General features: G+C 35.1%; 3 protein-coding genes across 3 annotated transcripts; 2 read left to right on the top strand and 1 right to left on the bottom strand.

The window, feature by feature from the left end:
• Window positions 1–6,144: 6,144 nt before the first annotated feature.
• On the top strand, window positions 6,145–6,666 carry LOC123266055. The gene has a single exon (XM_044730087.1). The coding sequence runs from the start codon at window positions 6,145–6,147 to the stop codon at window positions 6,664–6,666; it is 522 nt and encodes a 173-aa protein (XP_044586022.1).
• Window positions 6,667–7,085: 419 nt separating this feature from the next.
• On the top strand, window positions 7,086–9,727 carry LOC123266054 (protein rtoA-like). The gene is made up of 4 exons (XM_044730086.1): window positions 7,086–7,983; window positions 8,173–9,231; window positions 9,332–9,462; window positions 9,722–9,727. Exons 1-4 carry the CDS (start codon window positions 7,890–7,892, stop codon window positions 9,725–9,727), a joined length of 1,290 nt encoding a protein of 429 aa, XP_044586021.1. The 5' UTR covers window positions 7,086–7,889.
• An 8,073-nt stretch (window positions 9,728–17,800) lies between these two features.
• LOC123264932 lies at window positions 17,801–20,380 on the bottom strand. The gene is made up of 3 exons (XM_044728466.1): window positions 20,118–20,380; window positions 18,808–19,278; window positions 17,801–18,734 (listed from the first exon to the last, which is right to left on the bottom strand). The coding sequence occupies exon 3, from the start codon at window positions 18,646–18,648 to the stop codon at window positions 17,815–17,817; it is 834 nt and encodes a 277-aa protein (XP_044584401.1). The 5' UTR covers window positions 18,649–18,734; window positions 18,808–19,278; window positions 20,118–20,380; the 3' UTR covers window positions 17,801–17,814.
• Between the last annotated feature and the right edge of the window lie 2,641 nt (window positions 20,381–23,021).

The raw sequence follows: 23,021 nt of genomic DNA, 5'->3' as shown, positions 1-23,021 counted from the left end.
ATTCAAAATTGCTGCTTTTTGATTACAGCAAATATTCAAAATAATTTTTGAAAAAGATAAGTACTGTTCGCCACAAATAATTTGTAAAATATTTTCTCCGCAAGTTTCCTGCACTATTTCAAAAGTTGCCATACATTGCGCGGCTATTTCAATAGTTTTAATCAGCTCAAATGGTTTTAAAAACCTTTCTTTGAGACCAATATTCGAATTTTTACTAAGGCTTAAGAAGCTTTCAAGATAAAGTTTTTTGCCTATTTGTGTAATATTATCAATCACGTATGGCGACCACAAATTAATAGGAATAAAGGTTGATAAAACAATAGCTGTAGCAGACAAGGCTGTACTTTTCATACTGGTTAATGTATCTTCCGATTTTTCAGTATGAAAATTTGGAATCTTATTTTCAGCTTTGATATCGCAATCTTCTTCTATTATTGTTTCACCAACATCAGCATTTTGATTTATTGTTGGGTTATTAAGGTATTCATCATGACTCTGTTCGTTATCTTCAGCAACATTACAAGATGAAGTGAGTAATGAAGATAAAGAAGAAACACTTGATTGCACATCAACATTGTGATCTTCATTACTTGATGAATAAATTTGTGGAGATACCGGTGAAAAAGAAACATTTGACAAATCTATAATTTCCTTACCTTCTTCGTCTATACTCTCAGTCGATTGTTTCTTCATACGGTTGTTGGTCAATCTAAGAAATACAAAGGAATCGCGAATCAAGATTTTGTTCACGTGATTGAACAAACGCAATTTCTATGACTAAAAAATTAGGAAAACAGTTGACCTAAAGGCCATCCGTGCAACTTCCCGCTAAGCGCTTGAATGTTATCTAACGCGTCATTTTTAAGCTTATCGACACACACACACACACACACACACACACACACACACACACACACACACACACACACACACACACACACACACACACACACACACACACACACACACACACATACAGACATGGTGACAACCTCGCGAGGACAGTCAGGGAAGCTTCTTGTGACCTTCAAACGTCGAGATCCGATGAAAACTCGATTTTTGCAAAACGGGGTGAATACAATAACTTCTCGATTTTTAAAATCTTTGATTTTTAGCGGGAAGTTAAAAATAAGAAAAAGTTCTACATGAAGGATTATAATGATGACAACATCATAAAAAAAAAACTTTTGTAGTGGGAAGTTTGAAAGTTTTGCAGTCCAAAAATTTTTAAAAATTGCGTTATGAAGACTGAAGTACAAAAGTTAAATATCTATATAATTTACTAAATAAAAATTTGATTTTTGTATTATTTTGAGCTCTCTAAGCTCGAAAATAAAACTGGTCGATGCTTATAAGCTCTTCGAGGTCAAAAGTCTAACAGAAGTTTGATGAAACCGTATTTTTTAAATGTTCAAGCTACCATAAACTTTAGAATGAGTCAACCGATATCCACGCGGTTGGCAGCAATCACTGTATTTTTTTAAGTCCTATAAACATTGTGTGAACACAAATTAATCGGATATGAAATTTTGGATTTTTTCTTAAAAAATCAATTTTTTCGAATTTTTTTCGTCAACGATATCTCACGAACGAATTAACTGATTTTGATGCCGTTTGCGGCGATCGACGTGGTATTTCATGGTTAACAAAATAATTTTTTACACAAAAATCGATCCGACATGAATTTTACGAGTTATTTGAAAAAATACACTTTTTTGCCATTTTTTCGCTTTTTTCGTCAACGATATCTCGCGAACGAATCAACCGATTCTGATGCAGTTTGCGGCGATCGACGCAGTATTTTAAGTTTAACAAAATAATCAATTACACAAAAATCGATCTGACTTGAATTTTACGAGTTATTTGAAAAAATACACTTTTTTGCCATTTTTTTGCTTTTTTCGTCAACGATATCTCACGAACGAATCAACCGATTTTGACTGGCCCGACGGCAATCGACGTGATTTTTCGATCTTAAGAGCTGATTAGTTTTTGGAATTGATCGATACAGCCGTTTAAAAGTTATTCCAAAAAAACCACTTTTGAAAAAAATTTTTTTCTCAGTTTTATTGATATTTCTTGGAATCTACCGGTCCGAATCGGTTCTAGTCTACAGGAAATCTAAGTTCAGTGAAGCTCTTTCGAATGCAACCAGTTTCAATTAAATCGGTTGAGCCAATCAAAAGTTATAAGAGCTTTACATCCACACACACACACACACACACACACACACACACACACACACACACACACACACACACACACACCTCGTATCGGGTTTGCTGGGTCCCGCATCGGGCGCCTCCCCAGGTGGCGGATAGGGGAATACTCGGCATACCTGCGCGCCAGATACGTCGGGTACCGAGGAAATAAAATACTCGGGGCGGACCAAAACCTAGCAAAAGATGATATGGAATGTCAGAAGTATTTCAAACATCGTCTACGGTGCAGAGGAGGGATACCTCAGTACCGGCGAGGGAAGGCGTACAAACGGGCCTGAACTCGTCGTTATCAAGCGACCGTTTGAACAGCGGAGTGGACCCCATGGCTCTGCCGTCTAGCAATGCTAGCAATGCTACAGGGAGGACAGAAACAGCTCAGATGGAAGTAGACGCACAGCAAACAGGCGCTCCTCCAAAAAGTGGAAGACCTGTTGCTCCCGTCAACACTAACACATATCGAGGGAGGATCAACTCTCTACCGACTGTCACCGGCCAACAATCGCCAATGGAACGGCTCGGTAGCAAGATCGAAGAGTTGACTGAGTTCATAAAGGACAAGAGAAATCTTCATCATGAACTCAGAAAACTAGTAGCGTCCATTGCCACGGCATATAAGTTGGCCAACAAACCAGCATCGATGTCGGCGACAACCACGCAAACATCTCCGGAGACGACCACAAAACCACAAGCGTTTTTGGTCACTCCTGAGAGAACACAGCACGGAAAAGAGAACGAAAAGAAGAGGCCGCTGTCTACGCCCAGCCCTTCTTCTGAAACGGACAAGCCAGCACAGAAAAAGACAGCCCGGGATAATACCTGGATAAAGGTGACTCGGCAAAAGAAAAAGAAGGAAAGAGAACAGGAGCCAGGGGCAAAACTACTGAAGCCCAAAACCAGCTAAGTGAGGGCGGCTCAAAAACCCGAGAAGGAAAAAGACAAGAACAAAGGCTGTGCTTGTCCAACCAGCTGAAGGGCGAACATACGCCGATCTCCTCAAGGAAATCAAGGCCAAGGTTAGCCCAACAGAGACTGGAGTAGACATAAGGTCTATTAAAAGGACGAGGCACGGAGGCGTTCTCCTCGAAATGGCTCGAAAGACCGAGGACAGCAAGGCTTTCACCGATGCAGTAAAGTCAGCCACTGCAAACATCGGCACTGTCAAGACGCTAACACCAACAACAACGATCGAGATCCTTGACCTCGATGAAATCTCTACCGAGAGCGAAGTCCGTGAAGCACTAAAACGTGAATTCAATGACAGCCTAGAGATCAAACGGGTGAATTTGACAAAACCCACACCACGAGGTAATCGAGCAGCCTTCTGCGAGATCGACGAAACAAATGCGACTAAGGCCCTCAACAAGGCCCGTATAAAGATCGGCTGGGTAAACTGTCGTATACGCCAAGTTGCGAAAGTAACCCGCTGCTTTAAATGTCTCGGGTTCAGACACCACACACAACAGTGTGCGGGACCAGATAGAAGCATGTGCTGCTACAAATGTGGCGGAAAAATCATAAGGCCCTAAACTGCACTGAGAAGCCAAGCTGCTTCCTTTGCACTCCGGACAAAGATGCCAAAGACGGTCTATGCCATATTCCTGGTACCGGAGCTTGCAAGGCATTCCGCACAGCACTAGCAGAAGCCACGAAAGGTCAAAAATGACACGCATACTACAAGGCAACCTGAATAGGTGCGCCTTAGCGCAAAACCTGCTGCGCCAACGTGTCTTCGAAGACAAGATTGACGTCTGCTTTATCTGCGAGCAATACCTGAACATCGAAGGCAAAACATGGTTCACAGACAAAACTGGTACGGCAGCAATTTGGATTGTAAACACAAAGAACGTTACTGCCAACAACAGCGGAAGTGGAGCAGGTTTTGTCTGGATTCAAACCCCCACAACCTACTTCATGAGCGTCTATCTCTCACCGAACGAAGGGATTAGTGTGTTCCGACAGAAACTGGCAAGTATAGAAGATGCGATTACTAAGTTCGACGGCGAAGTCATCGTAGCCGGAGACTTCAACGCTAAATCGGCCGAGTGGGGTGCTGCTTTCTCTGACACCAGAGGCAACGAGGTCGCCGACGTCGCGGCTAAGCTCGACCTCATAGTGCTGAATACCGGGAGCACCACGACCTTTAGAAGACCAGGATACCAGGAATCCATCCTCGACATTTCGTTGGCGACTCCAAGGACGGCCAACATGATCGAAGACTGGACTGTATCCGAAGAATACAGCGGCAGTGATCACCAATTCGTGACATTCAAAGTTGGACTGGAACTTGCCCCGGTTTCACAACGCGACTTTTCTAAGCGGAAGTGGAATGTCAGGAGGCTTGATTCGGAGGCACTGCGAGCTTCACTTGCAAGAAGCTGGACTATTCTTCCGAACAATCCGACTCCAGATACCGGCAGCGAGACGGAAAAGGCAGTGCTAAACACGATGAAGGAGATTGCTGCCGCATGTGACGCTTCTATGCCGCGGCTGAAAAATCGGAGTTTCCACAGGCCGGCGTATTGGTGGTCACCAGACATAGCAGAACTCCGGAAAAATGCCACCAACTACGTCGGCTAGCAACGAGAGCTGCGAAACGCTCTCCCAATCAAGATCTACTTTCGAGCGAGTATAAGCAGGCTAAAAAGAACTTAAACCGTGCAATCAAAGCAAGCAAAGCGAAACTGTGGCAAGAGATCTGTAACGACCTTGATAAAGACATCTGGGGTAAAGCCTACCAAATTGTTACCAAACGACTTGGAAAGGCTTCACCAGAAGCGCCGAAACCACCTGCCTTAATGAGCAGCATCGTAGCGGAGTTGTTCCCCAAACACTAACCAAGGGAAAGAAGACAGTATGTGAAAACAATGTAACTTTTTTCACAACCAAGGAGTTACAGGATGCAGCGAAGAGCCTCAAGACAGGAAAGGCACCAGGTCCTGATGGCATCCCAGCATTAGTGATCAAGACTGTAGCCCTGGAACACCCAGACATACTCCTGAACACCTACAACGCATGCTTGGCAACTGGCACGTTTCCCGCGGTCTGGAAGCGGCAGAGATTAGTTCTGCTAGATAAAGGCAAAGGTGGCCCTGTAACACCTTCGTCGTTCAGACCACTTTGCATGCTGGACATTGCTGGGAAATTGCTCGAAGAGCTTATACAGGGAAGACTACGAAACGACATCGATCGTGCTGGAGGCTTTTCCGCAAACCAACACGGCTTCCGGAAAGGACGGTCAACAATCGGCGCAATTCAAAAAGTCGTAGGAACAGCGAGAGAAGCATGGACTGGTAGCCTCAAAGCCCGCAAGGTGTGTCTTGTCCTCACACTAGACATAAAAAACGCCTTTAACAGCGCAAATTGGGGAGATATTTTGGACGCCCTGGAGCACAAGTTTGAAGTGGAGCCAGAGAATCTGGCACTAGTCGACAACTACCTGGATGAAAGAAAGCTAATAGCAGAAACCACGGAAGGCCCACAAGAATACGCCATAACGGCTGGCGTGCCGCAAGGCTCAATAATGGTGCCTGATCTATGGAACGCGGACTACGACGAGCTTCTTGAAATCCCGTTGCCAAAGCAGGTGGAACTAACGGGCTTTGCAGACGACGTCGCAGCCACGATAATAGTAAACAGCGTAGAGGAGGCCGAACTATTAGTTCGGGAAACCATTGATGCCGTCGAGACTTGGCTCGATAAACACCACCTGAAACTCGCCAAGCACAAAACCGAGATGGTTGTTCTGACTCGTCAAAAATGGTTCCCAAAACCATTCGCTGTGGACATGGGAGGAACAACATTAACGTCAACAAGGGCCCTGCGCTATCTGGGGGTAACGATAGACGAGAAACTGTCTTTCCGCGAACACCTCGATATTGCATGCCAGAAGGCCAGCAAGACGGTGTCTGGCCTAGCAAGAATTATGACGAACACTACGGGACCAAGAACCAAAAAGAGGAGAGTCCTGCTTGAGGTAGTCCACTCTGTACTGCTTTACGGAGCGGAGATATGGGCTCACATCCTGAAGCAGAAGACATACCGGCGTAAAATGGCAGGCGGTGCAGCGGCGGGTGCTCTCAGAGTAGCCTGTGCCTACCGTACGGTTTCCGAAGCGGCTATATTGGTCATAGCGGGAGCCGCACCTATCGACTTACTTGCGTTCAAAAGGGTGAAACCCATGACGCTAAAAGGAAGGATGGGGCTACAGGACACGCCGATGTGCAAATACTGCCCGGACAAAATCGACGACGCCGAACACACTTTCTTCAAGTGTGTACGGTGGAAGGACTACAGAAGCAGCACAGAAGAAATTATAGGCACCACGCTTTCTCCGGAAAGCTCAGTAACCTATATGCTTAAAACAGAAGATAACTGGTCAGCTGTCGCAGCCTACGCGCAGCGCGTTCTAAAACGAAAACCACAGAAAGGGATCTGTAACCAGTAATCAAGAAGTAGGCGTCGCAAGACGCAGCACGGACTGGATTGAAGTAATGCTAACGCGGTTCCGATCCAGTCTTCCCTGTAACGTCTATAGGGAAAGAAGAGAGGAGGATGTTTAGTCGGTATTGTTGTCAATAATATTGACTTCCGAGTCCGACATAACCAGGACAGACATCTCGTCCTGGTATACGTAAATGTATTTTATCTCCTCTATAAAAAACACACACACACACACACACACACATACATACATACATACATACATACATACAGACATACAGACACCATCGCGGGAAGGGTCAGGGAAGATTTTTAAGGCCTCAAAACGTCGAGATCTGTTGAAAACTCGATTTTTGCAAAACGGTAAAAACAATAACTTACCGATTTTTCGAAAATCTTCGATTTTCTTAGCGGGAAGTTAAAAATGTATAAAATATGTAACCGTACGTGTTAATTAATTTTATGTTACTGTAATAAATAATAACATTTGATTTTAAAGCGACCTTGAATAAAGTAAATACACAACTAAAGTAAATACACAAATACAGATGTATCTTACCGTATCAAGACAGATTATAAAAATTTTTTAAGGGAAGTCATAAAATAACGTATCAGAAAGACTATAATTTACAATTTACAATAATATATAAATATACGTACATTTTCATCCTTTTTTTAGTACTGCGCTTACGGTAGGGCTGTCGATTTTTTGCATATGATAACTTTACTTTTTTGTCATCCATGGTCAATTTTTATTTAATAAATATAAAAAAATTAATAATAATAGGTTTGAAATATTACTAACGTAATATCAAATTGAATTATCACAATAATAATAATGATGATATCAATAACAAATAAACAAATGAAAGAAAAAGTAAATAAAATATAGGTTTCGAATTTATTACATGAGCAGTCGGTAAAGATATATAAATATAACTATATTAATAACAAATTTATTATTTCAAAATCTACAATTTGTACGTACAAATAGAAGTGAATTTACATGAAAATTTGCAACTGTTAAGTTAACTATAGAATTTTAAAAAAGTGAATATCGAAAATTTTTTACTGGTGTCATAGTAACAAAAAATAATAAACAGTAAAGTTTGAAAAAGTGTTAAAGGATAAAGGAGATTAAAATTAAAATAAGTGTCTATGAGTGATAATTTATATTTAATTTAATTAATTTAATTCCTATAATTGAGTGATATTTAATTATTTAGCATGTCAAACGATATTTATAATTTTAATGAGGAAGATTTACTGATGTCAACGGATGAAGAGGATTTTTTGTTGGGCGATACGGAGCAAGAAAATGGTAATTAGATAATATATAAATTTCTCTATTAAAATACGTCTCAATCTTTTTCTTAAACTAATTTACTTAAAAGTCTGTATAAATATAAAATGAAAATCTCTGTCAATTTGTCATGATGTATCAAAATATTATTAATATTATGTGTGCCAGTGCAACTTAAAATTAATGTTACATAATTTTTTGTTTAAGGCATCTACGAGGAAAGTAAAATTCCAGGCTTCACTCAGAACCAACAACCGCGAACCAATCCGGCTACCCGTCAAGAGATTGAAGAAGCTTTAAACAAACATTTGCAGAATCAGCAAAATTTGAAGAACCTGAGGATTTCATCCGTTGAAAACATCAATCTGCGCAATCATGGCAATAATTTTGGCGATACTAGTTCTTCAAGTAATGCTCAGGACATTGACAGTCCAGTGGACCTCAGTAAAGTCAATAGTTCAAGCAATAACTCTGGCGAAATAACTGAAGTTCATAATACACCTGAATTCGGCGCTCAAGACACCTTTCATAGTTTCAACATTTCAGCTAACCCTCACGGCTTCGGCGTTCCAAGCAACTCTCACGGCTTCAGCGGTTCAAGCTACTCTCACGGCTTCGGCGTTCCAAGCAACTCTCACGGTTTCGGCGTTTCAAGCAACCCTTACGGCTTCGGCGTTTCAGGGGACTCTTACAGTTTTGGCGTTCTACCTAACCCTCACGGTTTCGGCGTTCCAAGCAACCTTTATGGTTTCAGCGTTCCAGGCAACCCTCATAGTTTCAGCGTTCCAAGCAACCTTTATGGTTTCGGTCCAGGCCACTCACCTGGTTTCACTGCTCCAACCAATAATTATGACAGTGTAAGGGGCGCTGTAAACTCTCAAAGTGTTGTTAGCGGAACAGACAACCCACCTAGTTTCACTGCTCCAAACAATAATTATGACAGCGTAAATGGCGCTGGCAGTCTCCAAACTATTGACGGACCAGGAGATTCTGATAGTACCCCTACTTTAACAAATAATTCTACCAACATAAGGGGCGCAGTCAACTCACAGAGTATTGTTAGCGGACCAAGCAACTCACCCGGTGTCACTGCTCCAAGCAGTAACTCTGGCGGCATAAATGGCGCTGGGAGTTTCCCAACTGTTGACGGATCAGGAAATTCTGTCAGTACCCCTGTTTCCAGCAATAATTCTAACAGCGTAAGAGGCGCTGTAAGCTCGCAGAGTTATAGTGGACCTGAACACCCACCTGGTTTCACAGCTCGAGGTAGTAACTCTAAAGTTACAATAGTACATGACAATTACTTCTATACATATTTACTCGTAAAAATAGAATAATTAATAATAGAAGAAAATAAAAATTACAGGGAACAAACCGGTAAAACGGGGAAAGAATTCCGGCCGACAAAAAAGGTTCCGGAATAGAATATACCAACTTTATCAAAATTTTGACAAAACACTAAAAATTTACAACCGACTGTCAATTACAACTCCGGTGGTGGGAACTTTTACTTTTATAATACAAAATAAATTTGATTTCTAATTAATTCTAAATTTGTTTGTAATGTTCACTATGTTGTTGAAATATATAAAAATTAACTTATATATTATTAAACATTATTTTATTATTGTATTATTATTTTGCGAGAGGAACATTCCATATTAGACTCTAGCAAGGAATCATCGGATGGCGCATGTTTAAGGTCCAGGTTCAATATCTTGCCTTACTTCATTTCCTGGGTTTGGTTTTTGTTCAGTCGTGAATACTTCTTCTTTATTTGTTGCAATGTCATTTTTACGAAAATATTGTCCATCTTCTACGAAGGGTAAGTTTCTCTGCTGACTATAACACTTCCTAATCATCAAACCCCTTGGATTTCTGAGAGTGACCGATAAATGTATAAACTTGAGCATTTTGCTTTAGTTTGTTACGTATTTCTTCTGATTTATTTATCTGGTTCAAGCCATTTCGAGTGGATCCAAACACTCCTCGTTTGATGATAAAACTTCCCCGCACAAACACACTTAGAAATTTCCTATCAGCTGACCCAGCGCAGGCGTTTAGCAAAAGAAAGAAGTACTCCTGAAAGTCGTTATTTATCCGTTTCAGGTCATTTTGAGTCGATTCAGATGCTCCTTATTTGAGGATAAAAAATTCCCCGCGCACACACACTTAGAAAATTGTTCACTAACTTACCCGGCGCAGGCGTTGACCAAAAAGTACTCCTGAGAGTCAAGTTATTTATCCGTTTCAGGTCATTTTGAGTCGATTCAGACGCTCCTTATTTGATGATAAAAATTCCCCGCACACCCACACTTAGAAAATTTTCTATCAGCTGACCCAGCGCAGGCGTTGACCAAAATAAAAAAGTACTCCTGAGAGTTAAGTTATTTATTCGTTTCAGGCCATTTTGAGTCGATCCAGACACTCCTCATTTTATGATAAAAAATTTCCTGCACACTTACACTTAGAAATTTTACATGAATTCTATGATTTATTTTATTCTCTTGCAATAGTGTGAAGTTGCTATTTAATTTTCCCGCGACAACGTTCATGTGTTTCACGTTCGCTTTGTAAACACAATATGTCGGTTGTTTACAAACGTCAAACTGTGTTGTGAAAACTTTTTTACGATATTTTGGCTACATATGAAGAATTTATGCTTGTAAGTTATTTTTTACTTATTCTCTATGCTTTTATAATATGAATTACGTTTAATTTTTTACACCTTATTCCCTAATTATTTTACAATTAATTATTGGCGTGAAACACGGAAAATGACATTTCACAGTCAATAAGAACGTTATATTTTTAATTCATATTTATGATGTTTTCCGGTGTAAAACATGTTTTAAATTGTAATATAAATTTTTCTAATTCATACGGAAGCATAAAAATAAACAATTACATTATTTATACCTGTTTCATTTGAATTTTAATCTCTCGAAAATTCAAACTTTTTTTAGTACCTATTTCGGCCGCCAGGCGGCGCCACATATTCTTTAAAAAGTGGGGGGCCCCCCTTAGAGAATGGCCTTAAGGCCATTTTAGGAGGGTACCCCCCACTTTTTTTAAAAGTAAAATGGCGCCGCCTGGTGGCCAGTCCGGGTACTAAAAAAGTCCCTAGCACGTGAAAATTTTCTAAATTAAATAAAAAATATAAATAATTATTGAATATAAAAAAATGAATGCTAAAAATAATTAAAAAATTGCTTTTATATTTTGAAATAAAAAAATATATAACATTGACAGAATTATTTATATCAACGATAAGCAGTTGTGGTGACCTTGAACTGTCAACGCCGTATTTATTTTTATGATATTATTAAAAAATAATGAAGCGATTGATAAAAAAAAGACCAACGTAGCTCGAATTCTACAAAAATTAAAAATATATAAAAAATAACTTACAATTATTATCCCAACACAGATGGATGTATCTTAAAAAATAAATTTCATGTTTACATTTTGCATTTAGTAACTTTATGACAGCTGTAAGCAATATGCTCGTAATCGTTCGGCGCATGCCCGATGCATAACCGTCGTAGAGGGAAAAATTAAATTAAATAGATTGTTTTATTTTTTATATAAATAAAAATATCTCAGAAACTACGCAAAAGTAGTCGAGACATGCAGTGAATGAAATTTAGAGAATTAAATTACAAACAAAATAAGCCAAACTTGATATCTCTACGACCAATAGTTTACGAAATATTGATTTTTTAATAAAAAAAAAAACGCGGTTCCGCTCAAGCGCTCATAAACAAATAGCTGTAACTCCGTGAAAAATCAATTGATTTACATTTTTTTTTAATTATAGCTTTTTTTGTCTTCTATAAGCAAAAAAATCAGCTAAGCTCAAAAAAATTTTTTTGAATTTATTTGAATAATTTTTAGTTTTTTGAATTTCTGCATTAAAAAATAGTTAGAATTAGAAAAAAATTATTTTTTTTTCATATTAAAATTTTCCCTGCAACAGAGAATCGATATGAAAAAAAAAAATTTTGAAAAAAAAATTTTTTTAGTGCGAAAATTTAGTTTACAAGTTTAAAAAAATATGATCTCTACGGGGACTCGATGTCTGATCCCCGATCCGAGACAGTGCACGTGCGCCATTCCCCTCAAACCGTTGTCGGATAAAAATGGGGGAAATAATTATAATTTGAGGCAAATAATAACAATAGTAAGCGGCCGCTCAGAAACTCGGAGTTATTTCTATTTTGTAACTTTTTGTTTTTTTCTGTCTTAATTAACTTTAAAAAAATCGATCCCATAATATAGGTATCAATCGATTGCAAATTTCATGATTCGTCCAGAAAACCTATCGACAAAAGATCGATTTTTAAAATGTTAACTAATTTTTTTTTTTATAATAAAATAAGTTAAACTTTTAAAAAATCAAATCGACAATGAAGGCATCAAACGATTCAGAATTTCATAAATCGTAAAGATATCCTATCGTGTGGAGACCGTTTTTTTTTTTTAATTTTTCTATTTGTTTAAAAAAATAGTTAGTTAACAATTAAAATTTTGTTTTCACAGTGTAGGTATCAAACGATTTAGAATTTCATGAATCGTGAAGATATCCTATCGTGTGGATAAAACTTTTTTAAGAAAATTTTCCTATCTTTCTATTTGTTTAAAAAAATAGTTAGTTAACAATTAAAAATTTTTTTCCACAATGTAGATATTAAACGATTCAAAATTTTATCAATTGTGAAGATATCCTATCTTATGGAGAACTTTTTTTTTTTTAATTTTTTTATTTGTTTAAAAAAATTGTTAATTAACAATTAAAAAATCTATTCAGCAATATAGGTGTTAATTGATTTCAAATTTCGTAATGAGTTAATCAACTTTTAGAAATTTGATTTTTTATCGTTAGGTTTTCTAAACGTCATACAGGGAAAAATTAAATTAAATAGATTGTTTTATTTTTTATGTAAATTTTACACCCAAGTCAATCTAAGTCCCGATATAATAATGTTAATATAAAATTTATGACTTTTCATGAAATATTCAACAAAAAAATTGTACAAATAAATTTGTACACCTCTTTATAAAAAAAAAAAATTAGAAAAACGGTAGACCCTGAAGGCCATCCGTGCAACTTTCCGCTAATTGCATACCTAGGTACTTAAAATTGCACTAATGATTTTTTTGAGCTCTCCGACCTCAAAAATACAATTTGTGTGTTATTTTGAGCTCTCTGAACTTAAAGAGACAGCTTTTCTATGCTTTTGAGCTCTTCGAGAGATTATTATTTTTTTAGTAATTTACCAAAATTTTAGACCCTGAAGCCATAGCTCCCGTAAATTATTTTTAACTTCCCTCTAAGAAAATTGAAAATTTTCAAAAATTGGGAAGTTATTGTTTTTACCCCGTTCTTCGAAAATCGAATTTTCATCAGATCTCGATGTTTTCAGGTCCTAGGAAGCTTCCCTGACTATTCCTGCGATGGTGTCTGTGTGTGTGTGTGTGTGTGTGTGTGTGTGTGTGTGTGTGTGTGTGTGTGTGTGTATGTATGTATGTATGTATGTATGTATGTAAACCTCTCATAACTTTTGAACGGCTTGGCCGATTTGATCGCGGTTGGTGCCATTCGAAAGGACTCGACTAAACTTGGATTTTGGATACAAGTTGGACCGATTCGGACCGATAGATTTTGAGAAATCTTAAAAAAACTGCGAAAAAAAATTTTTCAAATGTCGTTTTTTTTATTACCTTTCAAACGGCTAGACTAATCAATTCTAAAAACTAATCAGCCCTTAACATAAAAAATCCACGTCAATCGCCACCAAGTCGGTCAAAATCGGCTGATTCGTTCGTGAGTTATCGTTGACGGAAGAAATCGAAAAAAAGTGTTTTTTTCGAATTACACAAAAATTTCCAGTCTGATCAATTTGCGTTTGAAAATATATTATAGAATTCAAAAAACTGCGTAGAATGCCGCCAACCCTGTGAAAATCGGTCTATTTATTCAAAAATTATTGCGGTTTGAAAATTCAAAAAATATTTATTTATTAAATTTCTATCACACTTTTGAGCTCGGAGAGCTCAAAACTACACGAAAATCATATTTTATTATAAACAACCGTTTTCCAAATTTTTCTTATCTCCATTTAACGACAACTCTATAACGCCATAAAATGCACGGTTCTTTCAGTGTCGTTATATAGAGTGTACACTAGGGTGTGCCAAAATGTAACTCCCGTGGAGAACCTTTTGAAATTGGAATTTTGGGTTCCGCTTTTAACAGGGACTATGTTTGGGCATTTCCTAAGATATCTTGGGGGGAGACGATGTATTTGATAATTTATAGGATTTTTACCAGGAGAGTTAATTAGGCATTTCCGGCCAAATTTTGAATTTTCACCGGAAACGCCCAAACTAAGCTTCTGTTAAAAAATCAAAAACATCGTCTCCCCGTAAAATATCTTAGGTAATGCCCAAACACAGCCCGTGTTAAAAGCGGAACTCAAAATTCCAATTTTAAAAGGTTCTCCACGGGAGTTACATTTTGGCACACCCTAGTGTACACTATATATATGATATAACACGCCATATCAACAGGATTGCGCCCACAGTTCTCAACCGATCGTTATGAAATCTTTTAGACTCATCCTGTGGATCAATACCAAGATCAAGTTTGAAGATGAGCAAAATCGGCCGGTTAGTTTACGAGGTGTGGGTGTTCGAAAATTAGTTTTATTTTTATAAAATTTTGAATTTCGTATACTTTATGGAAATAATTTTCCAGATGTTAAAGGTAGATAAAACTATTTAATTTAACTTAAATTTCATTTAATCATCTTCAATTTGAGCAATTATTCGTCTAGTTTTGATGATTTTTTAAATTAATGCCGTTATTTTGAAAAAGTTTTTCAATGAGCTTGTTCAGCCGAACTAAGTCCTGAGTAACTTAGTTAGCCTAAGTATAGTCAAAGCATTCCCTGCTATATATATATATATATATATATATATATATATGTATATATATGTACATATAGATATATATATATATATATATATATAGATAGATAGATAGATAGATAGATAGATAGATAGATAGATAATAGATTTTATTTGATCCTGAAGTTCTAAGCTCCTTTAAGACCATCTACAATACATAAAGATAATAATTTACAAATGTACATCTGATACAGTGTTCGCAATATAATTATGAGCGCTTGAGCGGAACCGCGTTTTTTTTTTTATTAAAAAATCAATATTTCGTAAACTATTGGTCGTAGAGATATCAAGTTTGGCTTATTTTGTTTGTAATTTAATTCTCTAAATTTCATTCACTGCATGTCTCGACTACTTTTGCGTAGTTTCTGAGATATTTTTATTTATATAAAAAATAAAACAATCTATTTAATTTAATTTTTCCCTCTACGACGGTTATGCATCGGGCATGCGCCGAACGATTACGAGCATATTGCTTACAGCTGTCATAAAGTTACTAAATGCAAAATGTAAACATGAAATTTATTTTTTAAGATACATCCATCTGTGTTGGGATAATAATTGTAAGTTATTTTTTATATATTTTTAATTTTTGTAGAATTCGAGCTACGTTGGTCTTTTTTTTATCAATCGCTTCATTATTTTTTAATAATATCATAAAAATAAATACGGCGTTGACAGTTCAAGGTCACCACAACTGCTTATCGTTGATTTAAATAATTCTGTCAATGTTATATATTTTTTTTTATTTCAAAATATAAAGCAATTTTTTTAATTATTTTTAGCATTCATTTTTTTTATATTCAATAATTATTTATATTTTTTATTTAATTTAGAAAATTTTCACGTGCTAGGGACTTTTTTAGTACCCGGACTGGCCACCAGGCGGCGCCATTTTACTTTTAAAAAAAGTGGGGGGTACCCTCCTAAAATGGCCTTAAGAAAATAAAACCTTTCAACCGGTGACGTTAGTCGAGTCGTCTAAGGCGCATGGCCTATAGAAGACTCGGACTAACTTACCGACCAGGCGTAGGTTCGAATCCCAAGCTGGTCTTAGAAATATGGAGGGTAGAGGTTATAAAAAAATTTTTCTGAAAACAATATTTACATACTTTTTACTTATTTATTTTTTTACGATCTATTTTAAATAAATAACTACGAAAAAGTTATCTTATTCCTGCGAACTTTAACGTCATCGTATGATATTTTGAATATCCCGCTTCAAAAGGCGGATGTTCATCTTTTCTTTTTAACACGCTTTTATTAGCTTCACCTGTATGTTTGTTTGTAACCGACCCTTTTGGGCTCGATTTTGCCCTACTTTGAACGATCAGATTTGATTCAAACTTTGCACACCTGTCAAAGGTCGATGACAATGCAATAATCCGATCAAAATATCCGATTATCCTAATTAGATTCGCCAGGATTAATTAATTTCTTTCCGCGTCCTTTGCATGCGAGTAAGAGAGATAGAGCGCGAACTACGCATGCGTGCAGTTCCAGACTTACTCTTTCGGGCACTCAGTTCAGCACAACCTTATAGAGACTAATAAGGTAGTTGCGTCTTGTTCCTTATACTTAGATATATGTTCCGACAAATCTAATACGCATTCTATTATCATTTTATAATATCCATAATATGTTTATAACCGTGATTTACCAAAAAACACTTCGTATTCACAACAAAACAAAATATTCAGGACAGAAATATCAATTTATTTATGTTGCGGAATAAAATTTGGTAACCAGCATGACCTTGGATCTGCAGTCGATAAGGTCACCAACTGTTAATAAGATGAAATTTTCGGAGAGGGAGCCTGAGAAACGGCTACCGCATCCAAGGAAGGCAGCAGGCACCCAATTTCCCTATTTGTCTGATTAGTTACTGTCTTAGAATAAACATCAGTGATTTTCTGATTTTTTTGAAAATCATTGATTTTTATGGCACGATACTGAAATAATTGAGTACTATAGTTCTTCAACACGCTTTATTAAATATATAATCTAAAAGCAGCCAACATTTACTCAATCTCACTTTAGTAGTAAATTGATGTAATGATAAAAAATTTATAGTTTAAAAAATTTAACTAAAAAATGAAAAATAAATAATAGTTTAAAAAAACTAAAAAAACACGCTTTTATAGAAAATCAAACTAAAAAACAGAAAATAAAATTTAATAAATTTGGATTAAGAATAGTGTAAATAAGAAATAAATGTACATTATTGTAAAAAAGCGTGGGGTGCATAGTGTCAATAGTTATAAACATTTTATTGACAAATGTGTAGAAGAATCATCACTTTGATAATATCATAAAACGCACTTTAAATGCACCCCACGCTTTTTTACAATAATGTACATTTATTTCTTATTTACACTATTCTTAATCCAAATTTATTAAATTTTATTTTCTGTTTTTTAGTTTGATTTTCTATAAAAGCGTGTTTTTTTAGTTTTTTTAAACTATTATTTATTTAATTTGAGTGTCGTCTTAACTAAGTGTAGTCTTAACTACTTTTAGCGCTTTCTTTGAAAAACGGTCCTCTGGTACAGCAGCGCCATCTTAATTTAAGGCGATTCAGGGGACATTTTCGTAACACAGAGTGTGTGCTCCTTACCTCTACCCTCCATATCTTAGAAACCAACTTGGTTAATATTCGGCCCTTGCCGCGTAGGTTAAGATTTACACAACCCAAAAAGACCCCAACGTACCACTCCCAACAGTTAAAGTCGGCGATATGACCATAGCAGTTAAAACCGACTCTAAATAATAATTAATAAATGAAAAAAAAAAACCTTTCTTTTTTGTAAAAAATTAATTTGTTTTTTATTTTATACAATTAGAAATTTAATTCAGTTTTTACAATTATTTGAAAAAGGCTTATTTGTCAACTTCTTTTTCTTTAAACAATGGCTTCTGTACATTTACCAAAGCACAAATAACAAAAACAATTTCATCAATATGAGGAAATAATGAATTAGGTACTTTTGACAGAATTCTAAAATCCTTGATTCGTTGATTTACTCGTTCTATATGAATCCTCACAGAAGCAATGTTGTATGTTTCGTCAACTTCTTCAGGGGTGAATTGATCTTTGTGGCCAAAAGGAGGCATGATAAAAATAGCATTTTTGTTTTCGATTTGAGTTTTTATTTGGGGAAATCCTTTGTCAGCAAAAACAACGTCACCAGGTTCAATTAAATCAACCAAACCACAATCGTTTGTAATGAAGCAATCACCAGCACGGCCACCATAACATTTGGAAACATAAGTTATAAATCCATCTGGTGCACAACCCACCATAAACTTGACAGTATGATGGTGTTTATATTCAGAATACATTAAGACTTTTTGATTAACTTCTGGTGGTACTTCAGTGTAAACTTCAGTGCAATCAATTATCACACGCGTGTCTGGGTAATGCCGCTTAAATGTTTCAGGTAGAGATGCACGTATTGTTGATTTCGATGGCCAAACGATGAAATTCTGTAGCAAAATATTTAACTGCTGTATGTGTTTCACAAATATCCTATGTGCAGTTGTTCTATGAATATTGAAAATGACTGCCAATGCAGTAAATGATAAACCCGTCTTTAATTTGACTAATGTTATCAGGAAACTAGTTTTTTTGTCTACTTTAGAGGCTTTACAGTCTGGTAACATTGTTAAAAGCCATGAAAAAATTGCTAATGTCACACCTGTTAAACTGCTCATTGCTTCATCGGTAGTAATTGAAGAGAGTCCATGAAAACCTTGACAAGATTTACTAAGGTCTATATTTATTGGATCACAACTCGAATCTTTAACATTTTTTATAATTGGTATTTTAGCTTCACAAATTGTATTTTTTGTTTTTTTTATTGGAATATTTACCTGTACTGCAGCCGTGTTTAAATTGTTAAAATAGTTAAGATTGCAAAAAAAATATGCCAAATCTTCATAAGATCCATCTGTGACTATCTCTGTTTGACAACTTATGCTCCGTTGCACAGGCTTCACCGTAACAGTTTCAACATGAATATCAATCGGATGCTCTTCAACACTACTTGCATGTTCTTCATTACCTTGCTCCATTACTGTGTCTATCGTATTTTCAATGTTTATGTTATTTCTTTTTTTTTTTCACTCACAATATATTTATTGATGTGGATTGTGTTTATTTCACGATTCCTGACTCGTTGAAAACGTTCCAAGGATTGAATATTTCTTTTTACATTTTCACGTCCAGGAAAAATCGAAGGAACATAAGATGGGTGTAAAGGATGCTCTAATTTTTCATTATTTACAAAATGGGTACTACAAATTCTCGTATATTTATTTGGTACCCAGTCTTTTGGATTTTCTCTGAAATCAAAATAAAAAAAAGTTTGGAAAGTCCAAAAGTGCACGCCTCATAACGCTCAATCATTTTTTAAGAAAAAAATTAATTGTATAATTAATTAAAAAAAAAAAATTATAATTAAGTAATTTCTTACAGAGTATTTTTGATTTTTTTAAATATCGGCGCCCTTTTTTCTTGTCATATGCGCACGCAGTCTAAAAAAATCTAGCTTGATCAAGTGGCGCCAAAGTTTTCACGTGACAAATAAGAAAAGTTCGTTTGGCTTTGTACGGTTGTATCCGTGAATTTTAATAAAAATTCAATTTAAAAAAAATACATAAGCTAGGCCACTGATATGAAATACGGACCCAGTTCATCGAATTCTTAAACTAATAAAAAAGGTCCGGTCTTGAAATATCAATTTGTTCGGGAGTAATCGTTGGTACATCCAAAATGGGGTGACATCCGGACGTCCACGTAAAATTTTTTTCAAAACGTTTTTTTTTTTCAAAATAGCAACATGAAATGATTTTAGAAAGTAAAAGATGGTTTAATTTAAGTGTTTTTCGGTGTACGTCTATTTATATTATTGAATAAGTGTAATATGGTTGTGATAGAGGCATTAAAAGATCACAAAATTGCTTGAACTTGACGAGTCGAGTATAAAGCACAACCTCACGCGCTTCGCGCTATGAGGCGTGCAATTATTAAAAGGTTAAGTCATAACTATAAGATAAATGGCACGAATATTTGGAATTTCATCAATTAAATGATCAATTTTTCCATACGTCGTATTTAAATGTTATAATTTTACTGAATGATGCAGTTCGTTTTTATAAATTTTAATTAATATTGTACTTACACGTAATTTTTCACTGCATTCATCCACTGTTTACGTTTTAATATTTTCCATGAGGCTCCTAACACGCTCTCAGGAAATTTATAAAATTTCACTTCCACACTGAATCCACGTTCTCGGCGTGATGTATTATTACATCCAAGAATACAACAATTTTTTCTCGAAGCTGGCATTGTTTAAAAAAATTCAATATATTTTATTTATAATTATTAAAAAATAAATCACATATGTTTACGTTAAATACATGATCCCAACTGTTTTGGATACTTGCCACTAGTTGGCGTAAAGGCTAGAAGCACGGGGTGCCAGAAACTCCACTCAAATTATTTTCATTCGAAAATACAAAATCTACAAAGTCATAAATATCCGAAATGAAAACTATTCGAAGTTAACAATATTTAAAATTAATTATAGACAAAAGAATAAAATGAAACAGGCGAAAATTTATTAATGAAATCTAGTCGAAACAACACTAGTCAAAGAGCGATCTATACGAATGATAAATTGTTCGAAAGTTCTGAAAGTTCATGGTAACTAACTAGATATAGTCTCGTTCTTACCAGCGAAAAATTCTGCGACCTATATTGTCAAGTTCAATCGGTATGTCTATTTTTGTATCCACCCTACTTTCAAAACAGAAATCAGAAATTACGATTAAAACTATTTAGCTGAGCTTTTAGTCTCATAATTTAAAATATATTAATAATTAATAAAGAATTTTTTCCAAAAAATAACTACAATAATAGTTATTACTATTATTCTTTGAAATGGATTGGGGTTGGTTTGTTAATAATAATATTAATAATAATAAAAATTAATTTTTAAAAATAATAATAAAAATTAATTTTTAAAAATAATAATAATAAAAAAAATACGTTTGTGATTGTTGTTATTTTTATCAATTAAATTTTTTTTTTTTTTATTTAATCTTTTTATTAGTATTTTGAACAAATGACAATATTAAATAATTAAAATGAACATAATTGAAGAAACATAAAACGTGATGAACAAATTAGTAATTAAGAGTAAGTCTTTCAATAGACAGCATCAATATACGCTTAAATAGCGTGTTTTTTTTTTCAAATCAAAATTTTAAAAAGAATAAAACAGAAGTAATAAAAACATGCTTAATCTATTTCAGTATAAGAATAAAAATTTCCAAAACAGACGATAAAAACGTTTACACCTTTAAAGTTATATCTTAATATGCAATAAACATTATTCTTCCTATCATTTATGAGAAAAAGCCCCGTCGCAGTTCAGCCTCTTCCTCACAAGTTGGACAAATGTTACCAATAACATCATTTTCTTCTCGCCGAATTACGAGACAATTATTGCAAATTCTGAGAGCAAAACAATTTGTGCAAATGATGTTTACACGGTGGGTGTTGCACAGTTCACAAATCATTAATGGAAATCCATCAGCGTCTAAATCGTTGCGTAATCTAGCTTCATGAAACTCTGCTTGTGAATTACAAAATGGACATAAGAGAGGTCCATTGGCTGGTTTTGCTTGGCGTATCTGTCTTGCATACTGAGAGCACATTTGAACATGCAAGCATGGATGACATATCATATTTACTCTGTTACTGAAACATATGTCACACATTATAACTTATTGCTGATTACGTTGATTGCCAGCAACCCCAGCACGTAACTGATGAATATGTAATCCTGAAAACAAAAATTCCATTTAATAAAAAATAAAATTCAGTATTTTTCGTGCACAGAAAAAAAAGTTCACTTGACCCAAGAAAATATTTTTCTTCCTAATTATTTTCTTGAGCGAAAAAAAAAATTTTTTTTGAAATTGACACAAAAAATTTCACTCATTCCAACAAAATTAATTCTCTTGCTTTAAGAAATACGTATCTTGATCCAAGAAAATTTATTTAAGTTAAGAAAATCTTCTTGTCTTAAGAGAATTTCTCTCTTGCTCCAAAAAATTAAATATCTCGATAGAAGTAAATTTTCATTAATATTTTTATTGATGAAAATGTCAAATGAGAAGATCAAATAATATTGAATCATTTTTTTTCATTCAATATGTATAATTGCACGCTAAAATAATATAAAATGGATATCAAATATTCAAGAGAAAAATTTTCTCAAGGTAAAAAAATTTTTTCTCAGCTGAAGTAAGTGGCGCTGCTTCCCTAAAGTATCTAAAAATGTTAATTTAATATAAAAATTTTTTGTATCAAGTATTTATGATAATTTGAATTAAGAAAAAATTACTTCCACCAAGAATAGAATTTCAAGAAAAATTTTTACTTCGGCACACACAACTTCGGTCTTCCTTCAGGCATCCGAAAATTTTTTTGAGTCAAGAATTTTGTTCTCCAGTCAAGAAATTTATCTTTCTGTGTGAATATTATTAATAATTATCTTCATTTCTTACCATTTATTACCAATTGTTCATCGATCATTACAGTGAAAATATGCATCATGTCATTGTAATGGGATTCGTGTATAGCCAACATTCGCTCCAGAAAAACTGTGCCATCAATTCTCCTATTCCTAAGGCTTGTCCACTGGATTCTCATCAAGTCCCTCTTAAGACAATAGCCGGTTGACAATGGGAATCTTGTAACGAACGCTGCTCTATTAGCTGCAAGACGTGTCGAATCATCTTTTGCAGCATAGAAAAACCAAATTATTTGTTCTGTAAAGTAATAATCACTTAGAATTAAAAAGAACCAATAAATTAGCTATAACTCTACTAAAAAATATTTGAAAAAATTATTTTAACGTTTTATAAGCATCTATTTATTTATTTATTTAAAAAAAAAAAAAAAACGAACATACTAATTTACAAATTAACCAATTTACTAATAAACCTTAAAGAGTACTTAATGAATAAAATATAAAAATTTACATGACCGAATAAATTACGAAACAACCTGC

Source organism: Cotesia glomerata, linkage group LG5 (assembly GCF_020080835.1).
Source record: "Cotesia glomerata isolate CgM1 linkage group LG5, MPM_Cglom_v2.3, whole genome shotgun sequence".
Classification (NCBI taxonomy): Eukaryota; Metazoa; Arthropoda; class Insecta; order Hymenoptera; family Braconidae; genus Cotesia; species Cotesia glomerata.
The sequence above is the reverse complement of the archived record's forward strand: the minus strand, read 5'-3'. Positions and strand labels throughout refer to the sequence as shown.

Excerpts from the sequence above, each read along its gene's own strand:
- LOC123266054 (XM_044730086.1), top strand. The coding sequence starts at position 7,890 with ATGTCAAACGATATTTATAATTTTAATGAGGAAGATTTACTGATGTCA. Across the intron at positions 7,984-8,172 it reads CGATACGGAGCAAGAAAATG|GCATCTACGAGGAAAGTAAA; the intron begins GTAATTAGATAA and ends TTTTTGTTTAAG. Across the intron at positions 9,232-9,331 it reads ACCTGGTTTCACAGCTCGAG|GGAACAAACCGGTAAAACGG; the intron begins GTAGTAACTCTA and ends TAAAAATTACAG.
- LOC123264932 (XM_044728466.1), bottom strand. The coding sequence starts at position 18,648 with ATGAGCAGTTTAACAGGTGTGACATTAGCAATTTTTTCATGGCTTTTA.
- LOC123266055 (XM_044730087.1), top strand. The coding sequence starts at position 6,145 with ATGACGAACACTACGGGACCAAGAACCAAAAAGAGGAGAGTCCTGCTT.